The 22,823-nt window shown below is 48.5% G+C and overlaps 6 protein-coding genes across 6 annotated transcripts; 3 read left to right on the top strand and 3 right to left on the bottom strand.

Annotated features, from left to right (window-relative positions):
• Window positions 1–142: 142 nt before the first annotated feature.
• Window positions 143–2,709, bottom strand: BDV37DRAFT_249576 (ribosome-associated complex protein SSZ1). Its single transcript, XM_032082106.1, has 5 exons — window positions 2,409–2,709; window positions 2,281–2,317; window positions 2,080–2,206; window positions 1,244–2,015; window positions 143–1,175 (listed from the first exon to the last, which is right to left on the bottom strand). Exons 1-5 carry the CDS (start codon window positions 2,496–2,498, stop codon window positions 507–509), a joined length of 1,695 nt encoding a protein of 564 aa, XP_031940993.1. The 5' UTR covers window positions 2,499–2,709; the 3' UTR covers window positions 143–506.
• An 84-nt stretch (window positions 2,710–2,793) lies between these two features.
• On the top strand, window positions 2,794–4,014 carry BDV37DRAFT_249574 (exosome non-catalytic core subunit RRP40). Its single transcript, XM_032082105.1, has one exon. It carries the CDS (start codon window positions 3,072–3,074, stop codon window positions 3,888–3,890), a length of 819 nt encoding a protein of 272 aa, XP_031940992.1. The 5' UTR covers window positions 2,794–3,071; the 3' UTR covers window positions 3,891–4,014.
• A 145-nt stretch (window positions 4,015–4,159) lies between these two features.
• BDV37DRAFT_249573 (MYB DNA-binding domain protein) lies at window positions 4,160–6,693 on the top strand. Its single transcript, XM_032082104.1, has 2 exons — window positions 4,160–4,343; window positions 4,420–6,693. Exons 1-2 carry the CDS (start codon window positions 4,292–4,294, stop codon window positions 6,363–6,365), a joined length of 1,998 nt encoding a protein of 665 aa, XP_031940991.1. The 5' UTR covers window positions 4,160–4,291; the 3' UTR covers window positions 6,366–6,693.
• A 158-nt stretch (window positions 6,694–6,851) lies between these two features.
• Window positions 6,852–11,843, bottom strand: BDV37DRAFT_129850 (putative UDP-glucose:glycoprotein glucosyltransferase). Its single transcript, XM_032078709.1, has 5 exons — window positions 11,446–11,843; window positions 11,018–11,371; window positions 10,124–10,955; window positions 9,809–10,069; window positions 6,852–9,751 (listed from the first exon to the last, which is right to left on the bottom strand). Exons 1-5 carry the CDS (start codon window positions 11,589–11,591, stop codon window positions 6,881–6,883), a joined length of 4,464 nt encoding a protein of 1,487 aa, XP_031940990.1. The 5' UTR covers window positions 11,592–11,843; the 3' UTR covers window positions 6,852–6,880.
• A 922-nt stretch (window positions 11,844–12,765) lies between these two features.
• BDV37DRAFT_249571 (uncharacterized protein) lies at window positions 12,766–14,529 on the top strand. The gene has a single exon (XM_032082103.1). The coding sequence runs from the start codon at window positions 12,839–12,841 to the stop codon at window positions 14,321–14,323; it is 1,485 nt and encodes a 494-aa protein (XP_031940989.1). The 5' UTR covers window positions 12,766–12,838; the 3' UTR covers window positions 14,324–14,529.
• Window positions 14,530–14,561: 32 nt separating this feature from the next.
• Window positions 14,562–16,915, bottom strand: BDV37DRAFT_249569 (uncharacterized protein). The gene is made up of 2 exons (XM_032082102.1): window positions 15,727–16,915; window positions 14,562–15,672 (listed from the first exon to the last, which is right to left on the bottom strand). The coding sequence occupies exons 1-2, from the start codon at window positions 16,324–16,326 to the stop codon at window positions 14,923–14,925; spliced, it is 1,350 nt and encodes a 449-aa protein (XP_031940988.1). The 5' UTR covers window positions 16,327–16,915; the 3' UTR covers window positions 14,562–14,922.
• Between the last annotated feature and the right edge of the window lie 5,908 nt (window positions 16,916–22,823).

Here is a 22,823-nt window from a genome sequence, read left to right as displayed (position 1 = left end):
CTGTCCCTGGAGAAGCTCCTGCAAGGTACGTTATCCTCTACGATAAAATAGACTCGGTTGACACTATAGTTCCCTGTGGCCGGTCTGATCCTTTCGGAACACTGGAGACTGCGGAAAAAGCAGCCGGGTTCAAGGCCCGGATCCTATCTTCTTCAGATAATTCATAGTCATGGAAGTGTATTGTTTTATCAGTAGGAATCATATTTCTAAGAGTCTAGGCCTCTCTATATACTTTTGAAGAAACCATCATTGATACATTCGTCATCGAACAGTCATTGCAAGACAGGACGCGCCTAAGACAAAAGGTCTCTCCTATCCAGAATCTCTTCTCATGGACCGATCACATCGAGATGGGGATATGACGCAGTGGAGATAGAAAGGAAGTGCATGATGTCTAATAAATTTTGATGTTCTAATAAATCCATTGGGAAGAAGGAGCAAAGCATTAACCGTGAGGTGCGTCTGGAGATAAGAGGAAAATACGTTATATATTACCGACGAAAGATTTAAGCAGCCTGCACAGCACCGCGGACGGCGTTCTGGCCGCCGACTTCGCGAGCGGTGATCTGCAGACCCAGGTCGGCGTTGACGTGGACCATCAGCTCGACCTTGCTGCCGGCCTTGACGCCCTTGACGGCAAGCTCGGCAATGGGCTTCTCGGTCTTCCAGACGATCTCACGGATCTCTTCCTCCTCATCCTCATCGGAGTCGAAGTCGGAGTCGTCTTCATCGTCCTCAGTCTTGGGCTTCTCCTCCTTGGGCTTAGGCTCAGGCTTGGTAACCTTGATCTCGCGGACACCCTCGCAGACGCGAATGAAGACGTCGCCACCGTCCTTGGGAGCATTGTACTGAGCGACACGGCGAGCGGGGAGGGCAGTTTCAGTGTTCAGGAGAGGCTGGAACTCGACGGTCTCACCGGAGGTGAACTCGACACCGATAGCGTTCTTCAGGTGAGGAGTGGCAGTGACCATGGGGTGGATAGACTGCTCAATGTCCTCCTGCTCAAACTCCTGGATAAGAGAGGCCTGGATGGCGGCACCCCTGGGGGCCAGCTCAGCGGGGTTGATGGCGCCAGTGAAGGTCGAAGGGGCAAGGATCTTAGTCTTCTCGGAGAAAATGTTGCGGGCAAGCTGGGCGATCTTGGGGGTGTGCGAAGCACCACCAGCGAAGATAACCTAAACCTTAGTTAGAACATAACTTCTTGTACTGCTATTGATCCTGCGAAATAACACGAGGGACTAACCTCATCAATGTCCAAGACATCCAACCCAGCCTTCTGGATAACCTGCTCGATCAAGCCGGTGAACTGGGCGAAGGTCTTGCCGGAGAGAAGCTCGTAGCGAGTACGGTTGACGGTAGAGCCGAAGTCAATGCCATCTGCGAGACTCTCAATGCTCAAGCTGGCGTTGGTACCCAAGCTCAAGGTCTTGCGAGCACCCTCACCCTCTAGCTTCAACTTGGCGAGACCACGAGCGTTCTCGCGAGGATCAGTCTTGTGCTTCTTGATGAACTCCTTGGCGAAGTGGTCGATGATGATCTTGTCCAATGAAGCTCCACCCAGCTCGTAGTCATGAGCGGTTGCGAGGATAGAGTACATGCCACCACGGCAAGCGAGAACAGCAGCGTCGGATCGGGTACCACCAAGGTCGGCGACGACAACAAGCTTATCAGTAACAGTAGCCTCGGGCCTGGCATCATAGGCCAGGGCAGCGGCAACAGGCTCATGGATGAGCTGCAGGACCTCAAGGCCAGCAGCCTTAGCGGAGGCGGTCAAAGCCTCACGCTGAGCGTCGGAGAAGTCAGTAGGGACAGTGATAACGGCGGCATTGACTTCCTTGCCCAGGTAGTCAGAGGCGGACTGCTTCAAACGACGGAGATGGCGGGTGGCAATCTCGGAGACGGTGACAGTGCTGGGGGTCTCGTTGGTAGAGTCCACAATGGAGAAAGCAACGGTAGACTCGTGAGGCTGAGGATGCGCCGAGTTATGGCATGGTGTGGCGTCTATCGACTTGAAGCTGTGGGGTATTCATGTCAGCGTTGTCTCACATGGAAGTAGCATTTTATATCATAAAGACATACTCCTTGCCAAGGTAATCTCTGAAGTATGCGACAGTGTTCTGGGAGTTGCGGACCAGCTGGGCCTTGGCTTGAGTACCGTGGTACTCTTCACCATCAATGTATGAAAGGACGGAAGGAATTTGACGATCTGTGCATCCGTAAGTTTGTGCTCCAAGGTTACCCGCCACCGAGCAGCAATAGGGTGAGAAATATTAGACTAACCTCCTTCCTCGTTGGCGATAACCTCCGGCTTGCCCTCCTATATATTGATTACCATTAGTACAATTTCCCCTTAACAAAAATCCATAGCCTTGAGAGTAAAACCGAAGTCATGAATCGGGCTCACATACAGGGTTGATGCGGGCAATAGAACTGGAGGTGTTGCCAAAAGAGATACCGATAGCGAAACGCTCCGGGGTACCGTTTGTTTCGTCACTCATTGTGAATTATGTGTAGGGTGTTATAAAGGGAGGAAGAGGGAAAAGGGAAGGATTGAAAGTAGAGAGGGAATGGAGATAGAAAATGGGACACAATTCGGGCTCCGCCTCGGAATGGCTGATTCTCTTCCTTCGTTTTCTGCCAGACGATGAAAAAAAATTTTTGGTCTGTTTGACAAGAAGCGGGCAGCTGTGGCTAGTGCTTATCGATAGCGCGGTGGCGGTGCGATCTAGACTGGGCAGCCAGAATCGTAGGTATGTATGTATGTACAATTATTGTACACGTCACATGGACTGACCCTTCCGTGCATTGAGAACATTGTAACTCACAAGCATTGGGAATAGAGGGTTTAAAATTATATCCTTGAATTCCTTGTACATAACCACTAGTACGACCATCACCCCAAGTCCACTGACATAATGCTGCAGAAACAATCTCTCACGTGGAGATAAGCCGATAAGCAACGATTTGCGCTTTTCACAGCCAAGGGCGATCCTTCAAGTCTCCACCATCAGATCTCTTCAGACGCAAAGACAAACCACCACCACAACCCGTTCGGTGGACTTACCCTCACAATGGCGTCGCCACTAATTCTACTCCCGGGCGACGAAGTTCCCTCCGAATATCTGCCATCCAGCAATTCGGGTCCCTTGAGACTTGGAGCAGGTCTTCGTCTCCTCTCGCAACCGTCCTCGAATCCTCCCAGCCATGTCATATCCGCCACGCAACCCGGGCTTCTCTCAACAGATAACAAAAGAAATGCCGTCTCGATCCTCTCTACCCCAAACCGTCGCTACCTCCCGACACCAGGCGATCTTGTGATCGCGCAGATCCACCACTCCAGTCCGGATTACTTCCATTGTATGGTTACGCCGCAAGCGCCCCAGACACTGCTAGGACAGCTTTCATTTGAGGGTGCGACGAAGAAGACGCGGCCGATGCTGAAACAAGGCGATCTGGTCTATGCTCGTGTGTTGTCGACTGGTTTGGGCGCTGGCGCGGAGGTGGAACTTACATGTGTCAACCCGGCGACAGGACGGGCTGATGGGGGATTGGGTCCGTTGACCGGGGGTATGGTTTTTGATGTGTCGACTGGGTTGGCGGCTCGGTTGATAAAGGCGAGCTCTTCGTCGGCGGAGCAACAGGATGGTGTGGCAGGGTTGGTGGTTCTGGATGAACTGGGCAAGAAGCTGGAGAAGGCGGGTGGATTTGAGATCGCTGTGGGGAGAAATGGAAAGGTTTGGGTGGATTGTGCCAATGGAGGCGATTATGCTGTCAAGGCGACGGTCGCAATTGGGCGATGCCTGAGTACCATCGACGAGCACGAATTGAGCTCGACAGATCAGAGGAAGTTGGTGACCAGGATATTACGAGAAATGAAGATAGAATCGTGATGTGCAAGATATTGAGTGTTTCTATGTTATATCTTATACACATCCGCTGTTGATAATGTTATTCCTCATGTACCTACTAGTAGTTTACGACGCTGAGCGCAATGCAAAAGCATACCCAATAGAACGTGTTTATATTAAGCAGGAAAAATTACAGAGGGAAAGCTTGACCGCTTAATTTCTAATGCTTTGGCGCGGAAAAGACTGCAATAGTCCGCCCCGTGCTGCTCAGCTTTAGTGTCCCTCGGCCGGAACCTTTTTTTTTTTTTTTTTTTTTTTTTGTAATTGACTCTTGACTTGTTAAACATTGTTCCTGACAATTTCAACTCCATCCCTACTACCTCCACTTACAACCTTCTTTACTAGATTCAGGCGATTCATCTTTCCCCCCTTCCTCCCACCCCATGGGTAATAGGTCCTCCAAAAAGGCCGAAAATGGCATCCGCGACCTCACGCGTAAGTTTATCATAGAATGCCGGCGCGAGAAGCTCCGACCCTTGAATGATACCTGACATTGGGGCTTCAACCATAGAAAAAGTTGGGTCAGACGTCACGCCAAGTCGCCCGAAAAGCTTGAAAGCTAAGAAAAATGAAACACCCAAGGGGCAGTCCGATGATGCAGCTACGCCGAAACGGAAACGAAAATCCAGCAAACATGACAACTCGGCCGTCGCGCCGCCATCGCCCCCAGCCGAAGAGGAACCTAGGCCTTCGAAGCGCAAGAAGCTCACTGACTCGCCCACGGATAGTACTGAGGATGGCCGCCAGGCAGAAAAAGCATCTGCCGCCGTGATTGATAATTCGCCAGCTGAAGCTCAAGTCAATGGTACCCCTTCGACCAAGTCTTCGAATGACGCCATTATACCGCAGGTGACTGTTAAGAAAGGAAAGAGACAACAAAGCGGAAAAGGGCTCACAGGATTTTTCACGCAAGACGAAGTTCAAGCTCTGGAGAGCTTCAAGTTGGAGTTCTGCAACTCCCATGGTCTTCCGGCGCATGCGTTTGACGCAATGGTCCAACATTCCGAACGAGAAAAGGGCATTGATTTCCCTTGTGATGCGTCTATCACCATGAAACCTGAATTCTGGAAGACAATTTACAAGATTCTTCCTGACCGGGATAGGAGATCAGTGTACCGCTTCATGAGGCGTCACTTCCAAAACTCTGACGTGAAACCTCATCAATGGACTCACGAACAAGATGAGGAACTCGTTCAGCTTGTTGCACGGTATGGCTTCAAATTCGCCCAGATAGCTAAAGAGTTAGGCCGGAGTGACGACGATGTTGTCCAGAGATGGAAGAACCGCTTGGAGCATAGAACTACGATGAACCGAGGTCCATGGTCGGAGGAGGAAATTCGCTCGCTGCAGAACGCCTTGCAGGTTGTATGGAAAAACATGAAGGAAAAGGGCCATGAAGTGGGCCGAGATATCTATGATATGGACGAGACGCTCATATCCTGGGGACATATCAGCAATAAAATCGGAAATTGTCGTTCCAGACAGCAATGCGCAGATAAATGGCGCAAGGCCAGGAGAAAGGTTCAGCAACTGCGCGACAGAGGGAACCCAGATGCTGTTTTTGACCCCGTCAAAGAGTCGAAGAACAGTAGACAGAGATCGCGGCCACCCAGTCCAACTCCGCAGCCTCCCCCTAAAAGCGCCGAATACATTTATTCAGACAATTCAGATGAAGATGAAGCCGTGGAGCAGCGTGAAAAGAAGGAGAAATCAAACAAAACGTCTAAAAAGGATTCCAGCTCTACCGACAAATCCTCATCTTCTGACTCCGAATCAGAATCAGAGTCAACAAATGAGTCAAACTCTAGTGATACTACTAAAGATGTAAAATCCAAGGCAAAGCCAAACGAACGCGTGGAGGTCAAAGACCAGCCACAAGCTGCAGAGAGCAAGAAAAACACAAAGACTACCCCACAAAAGAGGAAACAGTCAACGTCAACATCCTCCACATCAGATTCTGAAGATAGCGACTCGAGCACCGGCTCTGATGTACCCGCACACCCACAGACTTCGATGAACAGCAAGCCAAAGATATCATCAGAAGCCCCGAAGACCAAGGACAAGAACGAGGAGAGCTCTTCTAAAGACGACTCGAGCGATTCATCCGATGATGGAAGTAGTGAAAGTGGTGCGGAGTCTGAGAGCGAAAGCGACGTGACCAGCTCAAGTGGCAACGAGAAAGGAAAGCCGCCGAAGAAGGCTTTAGACAACATCAAGCAACAAGCCAAGAACTCCTCATCAGAGGAGTCTACATCGGAGTCTGGTGAGAGCGAAAGCGACTCGTCCGAATCAGAATCAGAGTCAACCCCTGCGTCCAAGTCTAGCAAGTCCGAGCAACAGAGCACCAAGGAAGCGGGCGCCCTGAAACGACGCCGTCTTGCAGAGCTCTCCTCAACTTCTACTTCGACTCGTTCGTCGGTTTCCCGAGATGTTAAGATGGAGGGTGCTGACAACTAGCTGTTGTCGGTGTTTAAGAGGGGGGAAGCATGAAAAGTTACAGGATGAGGTGTGCAGAAGAGATTGTCTGACGAATGATGAACAAACAAATGTGTGCACAATTTTGTCTAAGCGTTGGAGGGATGAATTGTAATTGTGTTGTTGGACGATGTCCCTGCTATTTATTCTTAAAAAGTTGTGTTTATTTTTATCATATACCCCATCATCCACATGTATAGTTCAGAACAAAGAATGGCTTCAGACTTGAGAATATACCTGTGGATGTCCAGTTGAGTTGAGCAAGCTCTCCGAGGCTTTCCATCGAAGCCCTGATACTGTACCTTAGCTCAGATAGTATCTATCGTCGACCTAGGGTAGGTCATTTATCTACTAGATTCTACCTACGCACGAACAGGTTTGGCATTCAACCTCTGATTGAGTACTCATTTAGATCTCGAGCTTTCCAAATCGATGTACCATGTAATTCCGCGCAAATCTATTGAAATACGAACTATAACACATAATATAATGTAGCTCTACAACTCATCCTTCGTCCATTCCTCATCTTCCTCATCTTCCTCATCGTCCGGCTGCACCTCTTCACTCTGTTGCTGCTCCAAAGAGACCTTCTCCACCAACGCAGCAATCTCCTCATCATACTCAGTCCACTCGGGGACTTGCCGTCTAGCCCTATCGAGCTTAGGCTCCTTCGTCTGGGGGTTATTGCATAAATCAATCGTTCTCGCCTGGCCCAAAGACTCATCGGAACACCAGGTCTCGCACCACAGCCACTCCTGCGGCAGACTCTTGATCGGGATTTGGTGCTGCATATGATTCGGCAGGTCCTGGTCAAGATTACTCAAACTGTTGGGATCAGCGGAGAGCATCTGGTATTGGCCACGGAGACGGTCGCCGGCAGCCAGAGCACGGAAGCGGCTCAGGTCAACCACGTAAAGGGCCGAAATGTGGTAAGGCTGGCCACGGAGGAAGTTCTTCCAGTAACCCTGTTTCCAGAAGCGGAAGCCTTCCATTTCATGGCGCGAATCGCACATGGGTGTGAAGCCGTAAGGAGCGCCTTCTAGGTCTAAGTTGACGAGGTCGTGCATGTCTGTGCGGACGACTTGGTCTGCGTCGACGAAGATGACCTTGTCCAGTGAAAGGGGGAAAAGAACGTCTAGGAAGAGGATTTTATAGCCCCAGATCTCGCGCTGTTTTTCGCGCTGGGCGCGGAGCCAGTGTGGCCATTTAAAGGTAACCATTTCGTAGGAGAAGCCGTATTCTTTGGCTAGGTGGGGGAGGAAAGACTTGAAGGAGGGCGAGAGGAATTGTTCGATGAACCAGAACTTGACGGAATGCTTGGTATTCCGCATCACTGATACCATCATGATATTCAGCATTCGTTCGTATAGATGGCCGCTTGCCACTGAAAAGATGTTGATCTCGGCTTGTTTTTCGGCGGTGCTAAGCTTGGAGCCGGCTCCAACGCTCGACAGGATGCCCGAGGCAAAATTGAGCCCCTTAGACACGTATTCCATGGCAGATCCAGGCTTAGGGTTTGTGTCCAATACATCTTCGGACTCATGACCCTTCTTTCGCGACAAGCGAGGGAAAAGGGTTTTACCCTGAAAGGAAAGGAGTGCTACTTCATTATTCTCATCACCGGGTTGTGGAGCGTAACCCATGCCACCAACGCTGTCGAGCTTGAAGATCTGTTCGCTGCGACCCGGTTTCAGATTTACCTGCCACAATCCTGGTTGAGCTTTGAATTGGAAGTAGCCTAAGTTAGCCATGATGATAGTGTCAGCAAAGTACGGGTTCTCCTGGGTACCAAGAGCTAGCTGAACTCCCCTTGGTGGAGTCTTTGTAGTCAAGTCCCGCGAGTGGCCTTCTATCAAGATGTGCTCTAATGCATAGATAGCATCAACATCAGATCCCGCCTTCAAAGAACTCAACTTGATGTTATCGAGATCGTGAACGGAGTCCTTGGGTGCTACAAGCCAAGACGATGGGACATCCATGCCCAAGGTAAGCAAGGCCTCAACTGGCACACCTGAGAAAGAGGCACCAGGTCTTAATACAGCACCATCACTGGAAAAAGAGGGTTCCGGATCCAAGACATAGCGGTAGAAGCGCTTAATTGGAAGCTCCTGTATTTCTTCCCGGGCGTTCAAGAAGAGTCTAAGCCTGACACTTGCCAACTCTGAAAGTACCTTCAAGATTGGTAGCCATCTTTGGGCCACTTCAGACGTCGGGTCAATAGAAGCGACTATCGTGATTGCCGCATCTTCAGAATTGGAGACGGTTACCACCGAGTGAGAATCGTTCCACTTATCGAACAGGTTCATTCGGACGTCCGAAGTCGATTCAAAAATACCCTCCGGGACATCAGATATAGTCGAGAGAGTAGCCAGAGAAGTAAGTTTAGCAAAAGCCAAAGGTCCAGAAAGTTTTGAGCCAATCGCTAGTTCCTTGACGGCTTCCGCAACAGGATCTATGCGCTTTGTGTGCTCATATATCAAAAGCTGATCAAAATCATCCGGCACCACCGTATAATCACCCGGTATAGGTCCAACTGCTCTGCCATTAATGACAACACCGCTCACCCCGGGAGCAAAACCAAGCTCGTCAGCCAATGGCTGTTGTAACGCCCAAAATTGGGCAATCTCTGCTTCTTTATGGGCTGGCACAGAGGCGCCAAAAGACCCAATATCAGCCAAGACCTGTGTGACATCCACATTTTGGCTTTCCTTTAGTAAACGATAGAGAGCTATGGATCCACTTGCGGTAGGTACATGGGCCGGGTTATGAAGGAAGAGGATCTCAACGTCACTATGCTTTTGCCGACTCTCCAACGCTGCAGTGAGCAGCTTGGCACCGTTTTCGGAGTCAAAATCACCAATGACAACCATATGAACGCTATCGAGAGCGCTATCTTTGTCAGAGGTAATTCGCGGGAGCACATCCAGTCCTCCTTTCTGCGACTCCGACACCTTGGCTAGATCAACCACCCGGATATCCTTTGGATCCTCCGGTATCACCCAGGGGTTGCGGCGATCGAAGGCCTGGGAAAGGAAAAACCCTGGTAGCCATGTGTCTTCCTCAAAGGCATTGTCCATGATTCCTTGCTGGAGTGACTGCAAGTCTTTGCCCACCCTGTTGCTCATCTCTTGCACCCAATTATCATCCCGGACTATGGGGACGCCATTAATGAATATTAACGATGATCCACCTGTAATCAGGAGACGATTCTGATAGCTAACTGTTCGGGACACTATCTCATCGAGCTCTCCATGTTTCAGAACCTCCTCAAGCGACAATGCACTTCTATCAGCGCGGACTTTCCGCTCTTTGGTTGCAGTTTGGAAGGACGTTTTATCTGGAGATGCGATCTTGTTTGCAGACAAAGACTGGGCAGAGTTAGCATATGTCAACGAGTGCAAGCATTCGAGATTGTTGGAACTTACCTCCTCGAGGTACTGAATCAAGCTTGCCAGACCGAAGGTCTCTTGGAGGTAATGTGCGACTTTAAGTTGAGCCGTAGATCCAGGAGAAGATGCAAGAGGAACTAAGCCAAACCTCACAGGTATCTTCCTCTTTACAAACACCTGGATTGTCTTGACTACAAAGTTCATATCTTCAGCATCAGTCAAGTCTACCGGGACAACGATGTTGTGCGCATCGCGGCGGACTGGCGGAAGTTGACCTGGGAATGTAGGCCGCAGGAACTAGCAAAGGTCAGCCTGAATACCAAAAGTAACCCATCAGATGGATCCGCTTACTGCCCCTAATTCGCCTGGCCACGAGTCATACTTGGCATCCTTTTCAAGGTCGTTCAGCCATATGAGGACCCCACCACCTTCAATTTCATCCCGGTAATTGTAACGCTGAGGTGCATCCTGTTCCAAAGACTCTCCAAGAAGCTTGTGAGACAGGAGATCGACAGCCTCCTGTGCGGAGATTCCCAGATCTCTGAATTTCTCTATTAATCTTCTTTCACGGCGTAGATGGTCCAAGAGAGAGTATGCATCAATCTTCCGAGCATCCATTTGGACCCCGTTAATCCACATAACGTTAACTCCAGATGGAAGCATTCCTAGTCGACTAGAGCGGATGTCTTGCAAAAGCTTGGTAGTGGCATTATGAGCTGCTATTTTGGCGGAGTATTTGGGGAAATCCTGCGAGACCTTCACAAGTGTATCCAGAGGATTATCGCTGTCCATTACGTAGCTGACAGTGTTCACACCTAGCCGTGATACTTCAGACGAGGATAGCGGCCGAAGATCATCTGGGGAGTCCCCTTCTATATCACCTACCTTGTTGGCCTCCCCATTGCTGGGTTCTTTCTGTCCAGCGTCTCGGTCGTCGATCACAATATAGTCGGTTCGCTTTAACGCAAGCTCAACACCATAGCCGGATACATAAAGAGGCCGAGGGCTCCAGTGCTGAGGTGGCCGATAGCGTACTCGGTACGAAATCTGTCCTTCCTTTACCAATGCACTCAGCGTCTGGTGGAACTCCTTGAACATTGGAGATGCCACATCCGCGTACAAGATGGCCGGGGGCAACGACGTATCGCCTAAGACTCTATCAAACTGGAGTTCTCGCAGGTCCCTGCAAAAAGCAACAGGTTAGTTTGTCGTCGGGCTTCTCATCCTCGGTAAGGTGCTACCCACAAATCTCCAGAAACATCCTGCTGAGCACGCTCCATGGTGGAGGAGCAGTACTGTTTGCCATCCGAGTGTACCCATACCGGACAAGCTGCGTCCTGCGCTGCCATCAAAGAATGTTGTACGGAAGCATTATAGTATTGATAGTGGGCGGTGATTCGGGGGCTCGTCGAGCGAATTGCCAAGGAGAGTTTAAACGACGAAAGGCTTTCGGAAGTTTTTAGGTGGCCATCCTCGTGTACAACCTGTAGAAAACGATCATATACTTCATTGTCGGTCACAACATCATCGAAGGCTCCATCGGCAATGCGGTCCAGCAGTGGGAAATAGGCAGTTGCGTTTTCTTCCGCGGCAGTTTCTCTATAACGTATAAGTCACTGCATTGACTAGAGTAACCAGAGAAAGAAAGGAAGACACGAGGGACGGTTGCTTACAGAAGCTCTATGAGATACGGTGCCGAGTCAAATGAAGCTTGTAAAGCAACATTGACTGATGGGCTTGCGTGTACTAGGCAGGCCAGCACAGCAGCGACAATTACAGAAAGTCGCCATGATGCGACAGGGCCAATGCCGGATATCATGTCTGCTGCTGCCTTCAACACATTCGTGTATACAGAAAATGGATTGATAGCGGGTGATCTGGGCCCAAACTGAGCAAGTCTAATTATGGTCTCAAGTTAAAACCAAGTAAGCATACCGGGCGAAGGTGGCAGGCAATCTTTGAGAGATGCAATAGAGGATGAGATCTCATGCAACGATATTTCAAGATGTCATGGAGGGGATGTCGGATGATGCAGATTGATCCCCGACTACCCGTCTAGAAAGGAGTGAAACAATGAACGATCATCTCTCATGCGTTCTGGCCACTTCGGCGCCTTGATGAGAGCTTGTACGGGAGGCGCAGCGGCGACTTGCGCAGAACTTCCGTGTCTTCTTTTCCGGGCCCTTATTGGCTAGTCACATCCATGGATCAGCACCAATGTGACAGCTCTCGACGCGAGTGACGGGTCCCTGATAGCAGTAGGGCATGTAGCGAGCTAGCGAACGATTCTTCAACGGAAACTTGTTCCAAATTCAATCATGCAATTTTCCAGTCCGGAACAGGACTAGTTCAAGGCCGCTTTTTTGCTCAGTGATTGATAACGGAGCATAGGGCTAGGCGGGGTATTCTATTAGGATCACTCATCTACTACATTGACTAGCTTGAATATACTGGTTAACTAAAACTCGTACTGAGAGCCAAGCTCACCCCCTTAATTAATTGAGGGTATAAGCCATCATAAAGTCTCGGAGTTTATTCTTCTTGTCTTTGTTCTATAGAGTTTCAGCTGATACACACTCCGAATTGCCTGTGAAGTTTGACCATGTATTCAATAATTACAAGAATCTCCTGTTGTGATATTTAGAGTTGAATGAGGTCCTCAAAGAACCTGGCCTAAATCCTTAGAGCAGGAATTATATTACCCTTCAATCATCTGTATAATATTCCAGTTGTATATGGTTGAAAGCTTTGATGTTGATGTTGATGTGCAGCGGCGCAATCGTGCGGCAGACGATGATACTAGTATGCGATAGGCAAGTGGTGACCGAGGTTACAACATACTACTAGGCAACCTTCTCCAGATAGGTGTGAGCAGCCTGGGGAAACGGGAAAGCGTGCAAAAAAAAAAAAAAAGAACTTCACATCACAGGCAATTGTGACCCTGCAATTCTACCACTATATGAACCACCCAACCCAATTTTCGTTAAAAAATAATCTTGGGTTCCTTAACAATTCATCATTATTGCCCTTATCCGTCCTCTTCCCACCTCCCCCCAAAAAACCATCATGCCGTCGTTGCTTGACCTTCCCTTAGAACTTTTGATTCAGATCGTACAAGAAACGACCCCAGTGGATTTTGAAGCCACTGCCCTCTCTTGTAAAGCCCTGTTTGCTGCCAGCGCTCCTTTCCGGGCACAATATGCCACTCGACGGAAACGGTTTCAAAATTTTAAATTTTCAACAAAAGTCGATGAGAATCTAGAAGGAGCAGAGGAACCAGACCTAGGCGACCGTTGGGATAAAATTACCCAAGAAACCGGTATCAAGATTGTGACCACACGGGAGCTATTGGAACAGATCGCACTGGATCCCTCTGTGGCGCAATATATACATTCAATTAACCTTAGGGAGCATGGAGATAACGAGGACGATGAAGAGGTGATCAATTCCTTGGAAACCGAGGTACCTAGAGCTTTAAGGGACTTGGTTTTTACGTCGCCCTTCATTGAGGCCGTTGAGGGGAATCCCGATGATTGGATTGGAGGAATCCGAGAGTCCATAATAGATGCAGATCTCTTTCTCCTGACCTTGCTACCACAAGTGCGAGAGATAGCCTTACATCCACGTTGGGATGAAGTGTGTCCTGGTAATGAACGTCTGTGGTCGGTCCTCAGTCTGATTACATACCGGGCCAATCATCAGAAGGAATTTCCCGATACGCCGTTGTCTATGCTCTCCATCGTGCAGCCCTCTCAGGACATGGGTTATGAAGAGAAGTTACAATTGACATCGTTCGTACCATTCCTAACGATCAAATCTGTGTCCGAAGTCAACTTGGGTAGCTGTGTCTTCAAGGATGACGGGTACACTGGATATGCCTTCGACCCACTGGTGGAATGCTACAGCGCAAACTTGCGGAAATTGAGTATAGAATCCTCTGTCGCTGGCGTAGAGGAGCTATCACAACTACTCTCGCGTATCCCGAATCTGGAGATCTTTGAGTTTTCTCATGAAACCAAGTGGCATGGCTGCGGTTATAACTGGAACGTTGGTGCATTTTTGGATACGGTGCAAGATGTCTGTGGAAAGACGCTCAAGGAATTGTCGGTATCAAATCTCACAAAGTGGTGTAATAGAGGGTCCACACTGGTGGATATGACCCGTTTCCAGGTATTGGCAGTGCTTGAATTGGGCGTCGATATGCTTTGCGGTCCCGCATATGATCCGTCGATGAGAGCTTTAGAATGGGATGAAACTGAGTGGCATGGAAATCCAGCCTGGCCCAAACTGATCGATATGTTACCAGCATCCATTGAAAAGTTCAACTTATATCTTGAGACATTCGATGATGATCATCTGAAGTGTATCTCTCATCTGATTGAGGGCCTTTCTGATGCTCGGGCCACAAAGCTGCCCCATTTAAATGATCTGAGCCTTTTTGTATATGTGGATTCCCCAAAGGTTCCAGACATGGCACTTGAAGTTTTGAATGCTGCGAAGACAAGTGGCTTCTCGATTCTGAACTTTACCACATCCGACCCTCTTTTATAACAGGCTTTTTGATCATTGTATACGGGGGGGCGCCCTCTTGAAAACGATGGGCTCTTCCTTATAGCTTAGGAAGCTTTAGTCGTATACACACCTTTAGACCTTGCTGCCGCATGTTAATTACAATATGGAGACTGGTACTACTTGTACCCACTCTTATGCACAGGTTCACAGATCATCTACGCAAATGCAGACATGAGTTACACAGATTCTAAAATTAACTAACAACAGATATCAATTCGTAAAATCATCATCATTTAGTGACATTCATCAAGGCTTTTCTTTAGCCATTTTAGCTTTTGCTGTTGTTGAGGTTCTCCTGTTCAACTTGGGAGATATGATCCACCATGCTCAAAACTCCCAATGCGAAAATAACACGCCAAATCCTCTTGTATGCTGAAAGACCAAACAAAAGACGCCTGTAGCTGGCAATTGCGCCCCCAACCCGAAATAACAAGATAATTCACAAAAGACAAATCAAAAGGCCAACTCCATTACAATCCCGGTGGTAGAACATCAGCTTTTGTCTTTCCTGCTTTTTTTGGTGGAGAAAAAAAATGCTGTCATAAGTGTACAATCAATCGAATCAAATCGAGTCACAGTCAATGTGAGCCATTGCTGGGCTGTTTACTATGAGTCCTTTTGCGGCTGGTAGCCTCCCAAATCAGACGCTTTCGTTTCTGGTCATCGATCTCGAAGAAAGATGAGTTATCAGGAGTGTGGCTGGGAATATTATCTGATCGCATAGCGAGAGCGCTCGAGGACTTCATTTTCTTGAGGCTCTTGACCTTTCCGGCGTCACTGAGTTTTCGCAATTCTCGTGTTAGCCGCTCTAATGCGGATCCACCAGCCTTCTGATGAGATTCTTTCGGGGCCGGTGGCAAGGGTTTGTCCATGATGTCGTCGGAGCCATTGCTGCTGTGAACAGATGGAGCGTGGAACTTATCCGCCGAGCCAAAGCTGATGCCTGAATCCACCTTCCGACGGGGCTGAGACTCCGCTTCCACAGTCACCTCGAGACTGGTCTGGTCATTGACCATGGCACAGTCGTCAATAATTTCGTTGGTAAGCCGAAGGTACCTATCCAAAGCGTCTCGCACCAGTGGCCATCCCGTCTCCTCTCCCTCCGGTGCGCCCTGAGTGATGACCCTTTGAAGGATCTCTTTTCCATTGGGCTTATCGAAGGCTGCGATGTACCGGAAGAAGCCATCCCGTTGAGACTTGAGAATCTTGGCAGTCAACTGTGGTGTAGGGTTGACGGTTGCATCTGTAACAGGTGGAAAAAGAGTGTTAAGCATGGCGATACAGTTGGCCTTGTTGTGTGGTTCGAGCAGCATCTCATTGATCAGGGTCTGAAGGAAATCATTAGTCATCTATTGAAGAAGAGATGAGACATCGTGACTTACCCAGCGGCGTAGGCCAATGTAGACCTGGGTATAGAGTGCCTCGGCCGTGCGGTTCTTGGCGCAGTTGGACTCGATCCAGGTCAAGACATTGGGCCATTTCTTTCCAAGCTCCTCTTTCTCCTTAAGATCGTCCGGCTTGACCTGCAGACGGTCCAAGGCCGCTTTCACTTCCTTCCTTCGACGAATCTCCAGATCCCTGAGATAATCAAGGCCGGTCAACGCCTGAGGAAAGTCAACGTCACCTAACTCCGGAGTGAAGCAGCGACGCAGAAAGGAGGTCACAAAGCTGGGAGGCAGAGAGCATGGCTGTGACGGCAATCGAGAGATTTGGTGGGTGAGCAGTGCCCTAAAATCGGCAGCACGATCCAAAGGAGCATCCTGGGACGACACAGAAGACTTTGGAGAGTGGGACGGGCGCTCGCAGAAAGCTGTCTCGGGAGCACAGTTGGCGGGTGGCGACTGTCTCGTGGAGTTGCAGTTCAGTGCATACATAGTGCGTAATGGAAGTTCGTAAGAACCAGGGTAACGAAGACAGTGGTCAAAGATCCAGGTCAATGCGGATCCATCTGGGGCATCCAGGCGCTCTTGTGAATTTGCCATGATGCGTACTGAATGAGGAAAGAAGCAAGTGAAACGATGATTCACGATGGTATGAAGGGGAAAGAAATGTAGGTTGCCCAAGCGATGAGGAACTACGAGGGTAGCGGAGTATAAGAAGGGAAGCCAAGCATCCAAGCTGGCGAGGATCGATTGGAAGGGGATAAGTTTAGGGATAGGAAGGTGCTTGTACGACGTGACAGGATGCAGTCAAGTACACACACAGACTCAATGTTGACTGGAGCTGTTCGCGATAAGGACGACTGACATTAGAACTCGTGTGTAACGTATGCTCTCATCGCACGAAGGTTCAGAGTCGACAGAGTCAAAACTGAAACTCCTTAACTAGGGGAACCAAAGGAGTGATCGGTTTATCCCTTGGGTTGTGGTTGTGGTGATGCGGCGGCGTGAGAGGGGCAACGTTCCCGCGGGAGTCTACCAGTGGAACCGGTTTTGTCAAAGTTGAAGTAGACGGAATTGCCTCTCAACTTGTCTCTGTCCAAACAGGACTACTTTTCTTCTTCAAGGATCACAAGGTGAAAAGAAGGAGTAAGGAGTTCAAAGAAAAAAAAAAAAAAAAAAAAAAAAAAAAGTAACAAGGATTGGATGGATAGGTTATCAATAACCTAGTAAATGCAGAGAACGGAAGGATAAGTACTATGGGCTTTGGTTACACGGCAAGCCAATAGTTTAAAGTCCCCGGATAGGGTTGCCGGCCAAGCAAACTTTCAAACCAACGCAACGGAATATGAACTATCAATTGGAACCGAGGCACTGCACGGTATTTTTTTTCTTTTTGGTTTGATGGTTGGTTGGTTGGTTGGTTGACACAGAAACAGGAAGACACAAAAAGATGGGTGGGTCGAATCCTCTGGGGAAAAGACTGAGACAGAATTGAAAACAGAAATGAATGTCTGTAGGATAGAGAGAGAGGCGAGCGAGTGATTGGAAGTCTAAACGAAGGGGAGAGAGAGAGAGAGAGAGGAGAGAAAGTGGGCAAGGAAAGGGTAATAAAAAAACCCCCAAGACACCGGAAAGAGAGGGGAAGCAATCGCAGTTTAATAAAATGATAAAATATTATTTGATGTGAAGGAAGAAGGAAAAGAGGAGAACCAAGGGAGTGGAGACTGGATCAGGTACAGTCCGTTAAGTCTCGGTTCTGGACTCAGAAACGGCGCGTCTAACAGTGATCCAAAAGTACAACTTTTCCAGTGACCCTTTACCTAATCAATGCATAGCGTCCACTTGAACTCCGGAGGATCGATCAAATGCCAGTTCCAGTTCCACGGATACTGCCCGTGTCTTTGGTAAAATAGTACCAATCACTGAGTCGAGAACTCCTGGAGATACTGGTTTTGTTTTGTTGTCTGTTTGTTTCTTATTTTATGCCACCTCGACTAAAAAAATCCAACAATACTTTTATTGCCCTGTGCTTCATTGCCCTGAACTTGAAAGAAGGAAGATAAAAATAAATCACACGTGTTCTTAGAACAATTGGGGGCAAACAAGAAAACTTTTTAAAAAGAAATGAAAAGAAAAACTCAGCCATCCCACCCTTTCCTAAAATTGCCACAGACAGACACGCATACTGAGCATCGCTAACGCAGTTGATCTGTCGGAAGCTGAGATGTTCGTCAGACTCTGTTTCGAAAAGTCTCGAGGGCTCCGCGTAACAGCTTCCGGCCCCAGTAGGCTGGGTATTGACCGTTCGGAATGCGGACCCGTTCTTAGTGAAAAAACTAAAATTAAGTATGGCAAGAACTGAAGGGGAAGAGACCAACGCCCGATAATTGGGGCGGGAGAGCAACTAGGAGTCCATAGTGCAGTATTTTGAGTTCATGCGCGTTGGTGTGGCTGAGGATGGGGGTTGATGAATCTGTATGGAAAGTCCACCCAGACAATGAAATCTCTGCCGTCATTTGTTCCCGAGGATGGACGAAGATGATCGATCATACAGGAGGTTTTCTTACTTCTCTGTCGGACATTCTCCCGGGCGATTTGATGATTCAATCATCGTGCTTGGTGTGGATGATGTCAATCGGCGCGCAAGGGGCGGATGAGATCATTCAATGAACTCGATACTTGCCGTTTTCCTTACTCTTTCTTCCCTCCTCGTTTACCTGTCTTCTTTCTCTTTCTCTTTCTCTCGGTCTTGCCTGACAACCTCGGTGGGTCGGTCGGGACGCGCAATCTGACTGACATCCCGCGGGCCACTAACGATCTTCTCCATGCGAAATATGAAACATTCTTGACGAAGTCAATTTGGTTCTGCTCGCTCCTCATGAGATACGACGTCGATAGAGCACATACAGAACTACACGGCTCAGGCCATGGTGACTAATTGGGAGCAGTACAGATGACCAAAACTCGATGTGTATCAAATTCTTCGTAGTAAGGTTACCTTCAAATGTTCGACTTCGGTGACGCTATTCTACATGAAACAATCTAAAATCCGGACCCAGGGTCTTTGCTTTTCCCACGTTTTTTCTAGTCCGGACCACCTTCTAATTGGGGGCATTAGCTTTACTGGAGAAGAGGGTTCCTCTTTCGTTCATTTCATTTGCAGCCCGACGCGGGTCTGTCAATATCGTCCATGCTCAGGAGGTTCTCTGAGACATACTCCGTAAGCAGTAGAACATCCATGATTACAATGCACGGCGAACGGGCGGGAGCGAAATCCTTGGTACAGAGTACATCCAGTAGGTACTAGGCACTAGGTACCGTGGATTGCTTACCCTGCCGACGAGAATATCCGTGACATGACAGGGGGAAACAACCCACTAGTCTCACACGTGACCATGTCGCTTCCAATGGTCGCTGGCGAATGTCTCGCGTAGGTCAAAAATGCATCCTGGGTACTACCCGGGATGTTGACCCTAATGGCTCACCTACTAGTAGTAGGTGAGCCGGTATCCACCAATCTCACGTGTTGTTCCCCAGTGTCACCATCCAGAAAAATGGTGGCATCCATTCAAAAGCAGCTAGAGAATAACTAAAGGAGTAGTACCCTGATAGTCTCTTAATGCAGCAATTATTATCCAAGACATCCTGGGAACATGACCCTGTACACCCCGACCGCCCCCAATCAATCTGACGTTCCTGGCAGCCAGCATCTCATCACATTGACAATCAATCGATGTGTACAGCAAAAAGCAACTTACTGGTATGTTATGCACGTGGGACAAGGGGTTGTTCCCGTTTGAGCACCGGTGCCGCAGACCGTAGAGACTCGGTTCTCGAGTCGCTCTCAAGATCATATTGGACCCTGCCCCCACTCCAACCTCGTCAACGTGCTTGTGTCAGGCTAAGCCCAGGCAGAGAAATCTAGACTGTGCTACTGCACCGGGAGCACACCAACGAGCGATCAATTGAAGACCGTCGTACGGTCAAAGTTGACTTGTCCCATAATCTAGGTGGGCTAGATGATTTTGTTGTCCTTCACGATGGGGAACGTTAAGCTAACGCGCCAATCGTCCATGATGCCCAAGTGGATTCTAAAGCAGTGGGAAATCCTCGTGAACCTTACCGAAAGAGTCGTGGGAGACACAAAGCGCTATACTCTTCAAGGCAAGGATCAATACGCTAAAGTCGCCCTTTTTTTTTACTGGGTATTCTATCGTAATTAATCTTGCTCGATAGGGGGAAGCCGATGATGATCGCCAGACGCAGACCCGTGTTGCCGGTCTAGCTCCTAGGATCATCGTGAGCCGCAGGAAGCTGCCCAGCCGAGTTCAGGCAAAGAGAAAAGCAAAGGAGAACAACAAAAAGTCAGGAAAAGGCAATCGATAGCCCGGGAAATGATGTCAGTGGCATTGGATAAAACGTACATTATGATCGACCACAAAGCTCACAGCGAAACAGTGGGGGTAAAGTTATTATCATCGCGCTCTTTTTCCAAGAGAGTCCTCACCAAGAAGATGTGCGGCAACGCCGGCAAGGGATATCCCAAGCCTCTCCGATGCTCTAACTAGTTATCCCTTTCTCTTTGACTCAACACAACCCTGGGATCTGCTGTTCTATAGGATAATGTGGCTGTGTGGATCAGCTCGGATTTAGCGAGCGCTTCTGAACAGTCATTCAAGTCCGCCCGAGCATCCCCTTTCACGGCTCTGTTGATGCATAGGCTTGCGACTTCGTTCACAGGTGAATCGGTCACCGAGCTAGCACCGGTACCGACCGAGTAGACTGGAACATGGCTGAAATAATACTAGTCATGTCCATTGCGGTGGAATAAATCCTGCCGAGCTCACCGGCTCAAGCGTTATTTCAGCTACATCGTCCTGCAAAGGATTGGATCCATGCCGCCCGCATCCATGTGAATGTGTTCCCAGCGCAGGTCAAGATGCAGTTGATGGTCTGGTATTTGTCACAATTCTTCTTGTGGATCTTCCAGTCGTGTGGAAGAATAAAACGAGGCCTGAGGCTCAATACATCCGGTACTACTACTACCTATACACCGTAAGAGCACCAAAGTTCGCGCAATCCGGGGCAGAACACTTACCTCGGTACTGGGCATGTTCATGTCTGCTACATTGGTGGATTAGTATTATTAATTGGCAGCCGTTGAAAAATCGTCTATTTAGATCGCCGGTTCGACTTTGAGACGGCTCGACGATCATCAGTCCCACCTTTCTTTATGCCCAAGGAGTTAAAGCTTTCGAATAAACGAGGAAGTACGAAAGAAGTCAATCGTCCAAAGAACAGCACGGAAAATTAGCAAGATCCCTCGTTCACCGCTTCACCTGTGCTCCCAAGGGCTGATCCCTGTATGACAGGCCAACCCTAAACCTACTATTGCTTACTGTGTACCTCCACATCTCGGCCGTGGCCAGAAGTCCCATCGTCTATAGTACGCGGCTATAATGCCCTTTCTAGAACGTTGATTTGCTTAGCCCACTGCGCCAAAGTCTCTACTCTACTAGCGCGCAAACTTTGGCCACCAGTTTGGTGGATATTCCTTTCAAGACATACCTTAGTCCTTGTTCAAGCTACGTACCAAAGGAATCGAGCCAATCTTCCAAATTAGGTATACGTTATTCCTGTTGGACGAACTATGGAAGGTAAAGCGAGATCTCGATCAAAGGCTCAGACACTTAGATCCTTGTACCTGGAAACGAACTAGCAACAACTTCTTTTGTTATAATTGCAAGATACCCCATGGCTGAAGGCTAGATCAACCGCCACCTAATATTTTCGAAATTTATGCTAATACAGACTAGAGGTGCAAACTATTACTACTCCAATGGCTTGATCTATTTTTCACTATTGATCCGTACAAGGATAGTGATTGTTCACTCCTGGCAGTCAAAGACCCATAGACCTCTATCTTTTGTAGAGCTTCATTATATCTGAAGCAATCATGGCACGCTTATGAGCGATGAGGCGGTCTAGTCTATATTAGTGATTGCCGAATACCCGATTACGGAAAGGAGAATCTAAGACTAGAATTTATTCGTAATTCAATACAATGTGCGGTCAAGAGTCTAGAGTGATCGATACTTTGGGCCTCAAAACCAATGTCCTTCTAAAGCTCTTAGATGCAAGTAAAAAGACAAGATTGAACGGCATTAAGACTATCTGAGAGCAAGGTTCTTTCGAACAATCTATGTCCCCTCACAGGTGTTCAAATTGCTGCCTAGGTTTAGGAAAACGTTTCAGAATGCCATCTCGCTGGGAGTGGTAGTTCACCGCGGAAGTGTGTCGTCGGACACCACTTTCATAATCTCTCTATCTAAAATAGCCTTAGACATTTACCCCTGACTCATTCCTAACTTCACCCTATAGTATGGTCATTCCCACAGTTTCAAATATGATTGTATCTTTCGGGGTTCCCCACTGAGCTATGTTTGCTTGTCACAACCTATACTCCGCTGAGGTGAGATTTATAGTACCTACTACCAATAGATAATTGACTCCTATTCTCAGCATCTCCACACAACGAAAGCCGCTATTGTAAGGACAATCCAAGGTACAATATAACTTTGGCCTGAGATGATTCTGACCAACACAGCTGACAACTATGTTTCGCATTCCCTTGAAATCTTGACCTTTGACAGAGGAGAGGAGCTGCTCGCTCAGGGATGGTCATATCCATGCGATATTCCGGTAGAGGGGCCGTGTTCTCTGGGCTCAACGCCCCAGAACGCACCCTCGCAAGGTCGAAACACCAGTGTTGGCCGAGAGCCTATTTCAAAGGACCATGTTCAACGAAGAAAGCGGGTTCATGCGGAGAGTGGTTAATTGAGACTCAAATTGCGCTTGAGCTCCACTTGGATGTCTCGTTGCTAGGGTTCTCGATAACTTTCAGAAATTCTTCATGGCGTTAAGATCGACACACGCTGCTCTGTACCAACATCTTCCCTTCGCTTTATTTGACGCCCAGCGTTGACCAGGAGACCAGTGTGCACTGTAGGTCCAGCAAGCTGCTTGAGAGAAGAGGAAACAGTGTGGTTTGATCAATATCATATACCCTCTACACAAACATGTGATCGCTGGATGCT

Source organism: Aspergillus pseudonomiae (genome assembly GCF_009193645.1).
Source record: "Aspergillus pseudonomiae strain CBS 119388 unplaced genomic scaffold BDV37scaffold_37, whole genome shotgun sequence".
Classification (NCBI taxonomy): domain Eukaryota; kingdom Fungi; phylum Ascomycota; class Eurotiomycetes; order Eurotiales; family Aspergillaceae; genus Aspergillus; species Aspergillus pseudonomiae.
The sequence above is the reverse complement of the archived record's forward strand: the minus strand, read 5'-3'. Positions and strand labels throughout refer to the sequence as shown.

Coding starts and splice junctions, on each gene's coding strand:
- BDV37DRAFT_249576 (XM_032082106.1), bottom strand. CDS start 2,498: ATGAGTGACGAAACAAACGGTACCCCGGAGCGTTTCGCTATCGGTATC. Junction 2,207..2,280: donor TATCGCCAACGAGGAAGGAG/GTTAGTCTAATA, acceptor ACGGATGCACAG/ATCGTCAAATTCCTTCCGTC. Junction 1,176..1,243: donor ATGTCTTGGACATTGATGAG/GTTAGTCCCTCG, acceptor ACTAAGGTTTAG/GTTATCTTCGCTGGTGGTGC.
- BDV37DRAFT_249574 (XM_032082105.1), top strand. CDS start 3,072: ATGGCGTCGCCACTAATTCTACTCCCGGGCGACGAAGTTCCCTCCGAA.
- BDV37DRAFT_249573 (XM_032082104.1), top strand. CDS start 4,292: ATGGGTAATAGGTCCTCCAAAAAGGCCGAAAATGGCATCCGCGACCTC. Junction 4,344..4,419: donor TGGCATCCGCGACCTCACGC/GTAAGTTTATCA, acceptor CTTCAACCATAG/AAAAAGTTGGGTCAGACGTC.
- BDV37DRAFT_129850 (XM_032078709.1), bottom strand. CDS start 11,591: ATGATATCCGGCATTGGCCCTGTCGCATCATGGCGACTTTCTGTAATT. Junction 11,372..11,445: donor CCGTATCTCATAGAGCTTCT/GTAAGCAACCGT, acceptor TATACGTTATAG/AGAAACTGCCGCGGAAGAAA. Junction 10,956..11,017: donor CAGGATGTTTCTGGAGATTT/GTGGGTAGCACC, acceptor TGCTTTTTGCAG/GGACCTGCGAGAACTCCAGT.
- BDV37DRAFT_249571 (XM_032082103.1), top strand. CDS start 12,839: ATGCCGTCGTTGCTTGACCTTCCCTTAGAACTTTTGATTCAGATCGTA.
- BDV37DRAFT_249569 (XM_032082102.1), bottom strand. CDS start 16,326: ATGGCAAATTCACAAGAGCGCCTGGATGCCCCAGATGGATCCGCATTG. Junction 15,673..15,726: donor ACATTGGCCTACGCCGCTGG/GTAAGTCACGAT, acceptor GATTTCCTTCAG/ACCCTGATCAATGAGATGCT.